General features: G+C 38.4%; 1 protein-coding gene across 1 annotated transcript; it reads left to right on the plus strand.

The window, feature by feature from the left end:
* Positions 1-2,257: 2,257 nt before the first annotated feature.
* aar2 (AAR2 splicing factor) lies at positions 2,258-6,088 on the plus strand. The gene is made up of 4 exons (XM_015054598.1): positions 2,258-2,341; positions 2,459-3,326; positions 3,420-3,649; positions 4,710-6,088. The coding sequence occupies exons 2-4, from the start codon at positions 2,561-2,563 to the stop codon at positions 4,875-4,877; spliced, it is 1,164 nt and encodes a 387-aa protein (XP_014910084.1). The 5' UTR covers positions 2,258-2,341; positions 2,459-2,560; the 3' UTR covers positions 4,878-6,088.
* Positions 6,089-6,572: the final 484 nt, after the last annotated feature.

Raw genomic sequence — 6,572 nt, forward strand, 5'->3', positions numbered from 1 at the left:
ACATGAACATGTGATACTTTTTTAAAAATGTTTTCAAAGTTAAAAGGCAAAAATTCATAGTTATCCATTACATCATGTTTACATTGATGTACTTAAGATCAAGTGAACATGTATTTTATATTTTCATGTAAAACATTTTTTGTTTGGGTTAAATTTCAGCAATAAAATGCAGAAAGTCCACCAGACCCACGAACAGTAACCAAAATATGATCAGCTTACAAGATTTAGGTCAGCATTTAGCTGAATTATGTGCATTTAGAATTATTTGTATTTATAATGTATTTAGATTTTTTTTATTTGTCACCCAATGATTTTATTCTTTCCTATCATTTGATATTGTTTCAGTACTGATTTTTTAACATCATATTTAAATATTCATTTTTTTACTTTCCAATTTTTTGTTTCCTCCTCTGCAGCTTACTTCCTGTTTGACATGATTGATCCAATACATGTTTAGTAAAATGAATAATTTGAGTCCTTCTTCACTTTCATGTTAATAACATATCCTGCAAAATTGTCCATCTTAAGATGTTCTGATTTCTTCAGTTTTGTTGTGTTTGCAACTTAGTCATTCATAGTTGCTTTCAGCACCATGGACAGGGTAAACAATCTACCACAGTTTGTCCCATAATTCTCATGTTGGCCAATGTTGAGACATATTTTTCTGAAAATCTCATACAGTTTGACTATAACCTGTCAGGCGTGATAAACTAATTCAAACCTTGTCCCTGTGTTGTTTTGTTTTTTGGGATGTCGTGTCTCGACAGGAACGCCGCATCCTGATGTCCATCTATGGTATGACGCAGCAGATACTGTGTCAGAGCAGTGGCAAGCAGTCTGACCTGGAAAAGCCAATCGGGAGCATGGAGCGACTCATCATTCAAAACTGCAGTCCAAATTACATGGTAAAAAAAAACAAAACAAAACAAAAAAAAAACATCTTTAAAGCTGTCACCAATATTCACTGAGTTAAATATAATTCAAATAAATCTGCTGTATTTTCTTATTCTTTTTACAGGAAAAGAAAACCTCATGTTCAGCTGTCAAAAAAATACAAGGAAAAAAAAGGAGGAGACTGAGGTTGATCCGAGTTATAAAGCTGATGATCACTTGTTGGAAGAAACTTCAGAGCGTCCATGTTCTCTCTAAATAGGACAAACTGTGCCACCCTTTCATGAAGATACCAGATGACAAGAATGTTCACAGCACCGCTACAGAACTCAATGACCTATTTTTTTTTTATACACAGCTCTCTTTCTAATGGAATATAACAAATGTTTGCTGCTGTTAAGTTCTCAGTGTTTTGTGTATAAAATCTGCCTGTCTTTTGTATCTCACCACTGCTCCTCGTTATATGTTTCATCATAACCACAGATAAGCTAAGAGTATCATAAGTGCATGCAAATACTTTAATAATATGCACATTGTCAAGGTCTCTCCTGATGTAACATTTATGTATCATGTTTGTAAGCCACATGTCACTATAACCATAAAATACTCATACCACATAATAAAAATGCAAAAGACTTGCCACTAGAAGTTCTCTTTGATTGTCAAATTTGACAAGCTAACGAAGTCTGTGGGAGACAGTTGCTTTTGACGCAAAAAGTAGCTTTAGGATATTAAACAATAAACTTTGCACATTTTAAAAAGCACTTTTTTGTCCACTAACTTAGGAAGAGTACACCACACTATTCAACAGTTAGCTATTCAACACTAGCACTATCACAAAATATTCCCCAAAACCTTTGAAGTTAATGGTAAAGTGAAAAAATTCTTAAACAGTACGTTCACCTTACCTTCCAAAGCGGCTCCTAATCACTTTGGTTGAAATGACAGTCATCTAGTGTTTTTAGAAATTATGATACAGATTAGAATCTTTTATGGAATAATTGAATTATCATAATAGATTGACCTGTATTATTTCTCAACGGATTTTTCTTGTCATTAGGTTGAAACTGTGTTTTTTTTTTTTTTTTACACTATTTTTCTCAGTTGTCAACATCCCAGATAACGTATCCTTTCTTGCAAATGTGTTGTATTGTAAAATTTTACTAATAGCGCCTGGTAGTTTGGATCAGTAAAGTCCCTTACAAACGTTAAAATTCTTAAGAATGTGTAAAAATTGAAACGTTTGCTTGTTTGTTTGTTTGTTTGTTTGTTTGTTTGTTTGTTTTTCAACTATTACAATGTTTATTTTTCTTAATTTTAATTCTACGCCACTAGATGAGCGGAACTCTTCCACAACTACGCAGTTTCCGCCCGGACCAATGAAAATGTGTCACAAGTGTTACCGCAAACGAATTCCCAACGTTTTGGGGGGAAAACGGCCAACTTTAAGGTGGTTTATGGACAACATAAAAGTTGTTATGAAAATATTTCTTTTAGAGTACATGAATGGACAGCTATTTTTCTAACTGTGTAGCTGAACAGCATCCGTGTGTGTTTTCATATTTAGAGGCGAAGCGCTCCGGACATGAACAGCTCATTTAACAGGTGAGAGCAGACCTCGGTTTTTTGAGTTGTCCTGCTGGACCCGGTGTGCAGTTCTCAGTCAAACATGGCGGGCAGCAGTTGTGTGGACATGGATCCAGATGTTGCTCTGAGATTGTTTGAGGAAGGAGCCACCCTGGTCTTGCTGGGTGTTCCTCAGGGCACAGAACTGGGGATAGACTGCAAGAGCTGGCAGGTGGGTCCTCGCTTTAGAGGAGTGAAGATGATACCTCCGGGTCTCCACTTCCTCCATTTCTGCTCCGTTAACTCTCCAAGCTGTGGTGGAGAAATTGGTCCTAAGTCAGGCCTCTTCCTCACTCTTAAACCCAGAGAGATTCTGTTGGCCCACTGGGACCCCAAAGAAGAGGATCTGGACTTCTCAGCCTCAAAGAATGACGAGGAGGTGAACCGAATCCGGAGCACATTGCGAGAGCTGGATCCTTACTTGGGTCCCTATCCATATGAGGTGATGAGGAAGTGGGTTTCCCTCACTGACCAGATCAGCCAGGAGCTAGCTGTTAACCTGCAGCCCCTGTCAGGTCGAGTGTGTGCTTTCAGTGATATCATCCCTGAGCTGCAGCTCAGACACACGAAAGACCGGGCAGAGCAGCCAAGGAATGACACAGCCTGTCAAAGTATGAGAGAGGGACTCGATAGGCTTCCGAAGATGAAGCAGAGGGAGGGCACAGAGTTACGCTTCTCAGATATTCCCAAGAAGACCTACCCTCCTGGAGCTTCTCCTGCAGAGATCACCCGATGCAGCATGGACCTGAGTTACTCCCTGGAGACTGTGCTGGAGCAGAACTACCCGGACCAACCCCTCAACCTGCTTGGTAGGCTAAGTGTATTAATTCTTAGTCATAACCATTCTGTTACATTTCTTTTGAAAAAAATAAAAATAAACTCCTTCATCTGACCTCTTCTAGGTGAGCTGCAGTTTGCCTTTGTGTGTTTCCTGGTCGGAAACGTGTACGAGGGCTTCGAGCACTGGAAGTGTCTGCTGGCTCTGCTGTGCCGCTCAGAGGACGCCATGAGGAAGCGGAAGGAGCTCTATCTGGGCCTCATCACTGTGCTCTACCATCAGCTTGGAGAAGTACCCCCGGACTTCTTCGTTGACATCGTTTCGCAGAGTAACTTCCTCACCAGCACACTCCAGGTAAAGGGGCAGCGCTTAGAAAAGTTACTAAATCTGAAACCTCAGGAGGTGAATGGTATACTAGCTTTGCTTTCTGAGTAATGATTGTCAACAAACTGCATTATCATTTCCTGGAGCATCAAAGTCAAATGTATTAACTCACTGACGCACACTGTAGCTTTAATTTTGCACTCACGGTTTCATTATGAATCTTTTTTGAACTTTTTTTTTTTTTTTTTTTTTTTGGCCAATAAAATATTTGCATTTCTACTGAAGACTTCAATCCAGTTTCAGGTTAATTTATACAGCATCCAATTAACAACATGTAATGTTAGATAAAAGCCAGTCAAAAATAATTTCATTACAGATTAATCATACAGTCAGATACAAATACAATCAACACAATCAAGAATCAGCAGGTCTCCTGCAAACTCCAGGCAGCCTGGAGGGCTTTCAATCTATTTTAACCACTTTTTCTCTGAAAATGCTTACGTGTTATCCAATGGGCTAAAGCTGGAGTATGTAACTGTTACAAAAATTCCTGACTATATGGTATGAGACAAATATCTGTGAAAATATCAGCTCTTCTACCTCTTCACAGTGCTACTGTTGCTGTCTGCAAAAATGCTCCACTCCCAGTCACAGCAGCCAATCAGAACCAGGAGAAAGGTCTCAGTGCTGTCAATTAACCTCGTATAATGTCCTGATGTAGGAGAAACGTCTTACAACAACAGATTTCATTACAAGAAAGCTTGAGCATTCTTGGCAGTCTCTGTTGCGGTAAACTAGCTGTTTAGCAGCAGAGAAAAAGGGGGAGGGTGTGAGCAGCACATACACTAGTTTGATTGACAGCGGTAAGACCCTCCTCCTGGCTCTGATTGGTTGTTTCTGACTGAGCGGCATATTTCTGTAGATGACAGCGGGACTGTAGGAGAAGGCAGAGTTTTTTAACAGGTTTCACAGTATACTAGTACAACATGGTGATAGTTTCAACAAATATATAATTTTTTTTTTATATATTTAAAAGTTACGTACTGCAGCTTTAATGACAAACTCCACTACTGTTGGACTTATTTTGCAGGACTTTTTCCAGTTTGCCACCGGACCTGGTGTGGACAGCACTCTGCGAAAGAAAGCAGAGAAGTTCAAAGCCCACCTGACTAAGAAGTTTTGCTGGGATTTTGATGCAGACTTGGATGACTGTGCTCCGGTGGTGGTGGAGTTACCTGAAGGCGTCACAGTGGACTGAAACAGCTCCGTCTCAAACATTCATCATATCATTGGTATTTTTTTAGCATGATGTGTGGTGTGTACAAAACAAAAAGTACAATGCGACTACTTAATGTAAAAAAGTTATTAAACCACCAGTATGGTTACAGTCTTGTTATAGGTAAAAGAAGATGCCTTCTAAACATGTTTGTTGTTATCAGAACTTTGAAGTTTGTGTTAAATACAGGAATTCAAAAGAAATGTTAGCAACTTTAGCTTTTATATTTTATGAATATTAAAAATAAAGACTTTTAGATGAATAGTTACAGAAAACTCTCAATATATTAGAAAAAAAAATCATTTCAGTAACCAATACATAGATTCATTACTGACAGGATTTTGATCAGTGTTATGGTCATAGCTTACAACTAAAAATAACCTAAAATCCAGTTTGTCTGAGAATAAAAGGACATAAGATCAACAAAATGATTCTATGGTTGATGCAATCATGGGAAATTGTTTCACAGTAGAAAGTTGCAGACACCTGACACAAGAGGTCATTGCTACTGGGCTTTTCAAACAAGGCTGCATCAGAACCTTATTGGAAGGACAAATGGTTGAAAAAGGCACACTAGCAACAGGGATTACAAAAGCCTTGAAGCATTGACCATTCAAGTATTTGGAGGAAATTCAGAAAGTTTGAACTGTGCTCCGTTGGAGTCAGAGCTCCAGGGAAAAACACCCAGACATGTCTGGGGAAAAGGCTAAAACATTCCTAGTGTTAAGCAATCCTGAACCATGGATGTCCTAAGCTTCTAATAAGAATCTAGGCTGTTTTTGTTGTTTTTTTTTCCAGATGAAAGTAAGTTTTGCAATTTATTTGGAAATTAAGGTTCCAGTGTCTTGAGGAAAAGTGGAATCCAAGCTATTTAAGCTCTTTATGAGGTTTCCAAAGTCAGTGATGATTTTATGAGGCCACCTGGTGATGATCTAGTGTCATATTTTAGTTATCTGGCAAACTGTGTTTGAAGGTTTTTAACCTATAAAATGATCAAAATGAACAGAATAAACAGTTCAAATATTTCACTCTCCTAATTAATCTCTACAAAACTTGCTTTTTGAATTCAATTCCTGAAATAAATCCTATTTCTAATAATACTGTAATTTTATGCACTGGCATATGATTCATTTTATTTCATTACAAAGCACTTTCATGGACTAATTATATTTAATAAATATCTGTTTACATTGGCGATTACGGGGCGTTATTACTTTAGTGTCCACTAGATGGCGACCCTCGCCACAGAATTCGGGTTTCTATGGCTCCTTGGTGTCGATGCTCAGCTATCTTCTCACAAGTCCTGGAGAGACCTTGCAATTATTCAACACCTATTACCTGTTTCAGATGGTAAGAGGCATTAGGTCATTGCAAGGAAATTGGATTCTTTTTACATTTTCTCTGATTTAAGCCAAAAAGAAATCTATAAATATATGTGGAGCGCACTGACAGCATCTTGGTGATAAACATAATTATGTGTCGTTAATGAGGTGTGTGTGCATCTGTGTACGTTTCCCTTCAGTGGCCATGATTGATGGGGCAGATATTGTATTTTCCTGTTAGCTCGTTAAGCTCGTCAAACATTAATTCTGTTCATATTGAACCACTTTCTTCCACAGCTGGACCTCTCCTCTTTGACACACAACCCCAGGAGCAGCATTTATAGTTGTAAAGCTG

Source organism: Poecilia latipinna, unplaced genomic scaffold (assembly GCF_001443285.1).
Source record: "Poecilia latipinna isolate Pla-1442-1.1 unplaced genomic scaffold, P_latipinna-1.0 Scaffold56, whole genome shotgun sequence".
Taxonomy (NCBI): Eukaryota; Metazoa; Chordata; class Actinopteri; order Cyprinodontiformes; family Poeciliidae; genus Poecilia; species Poecilia latipinna.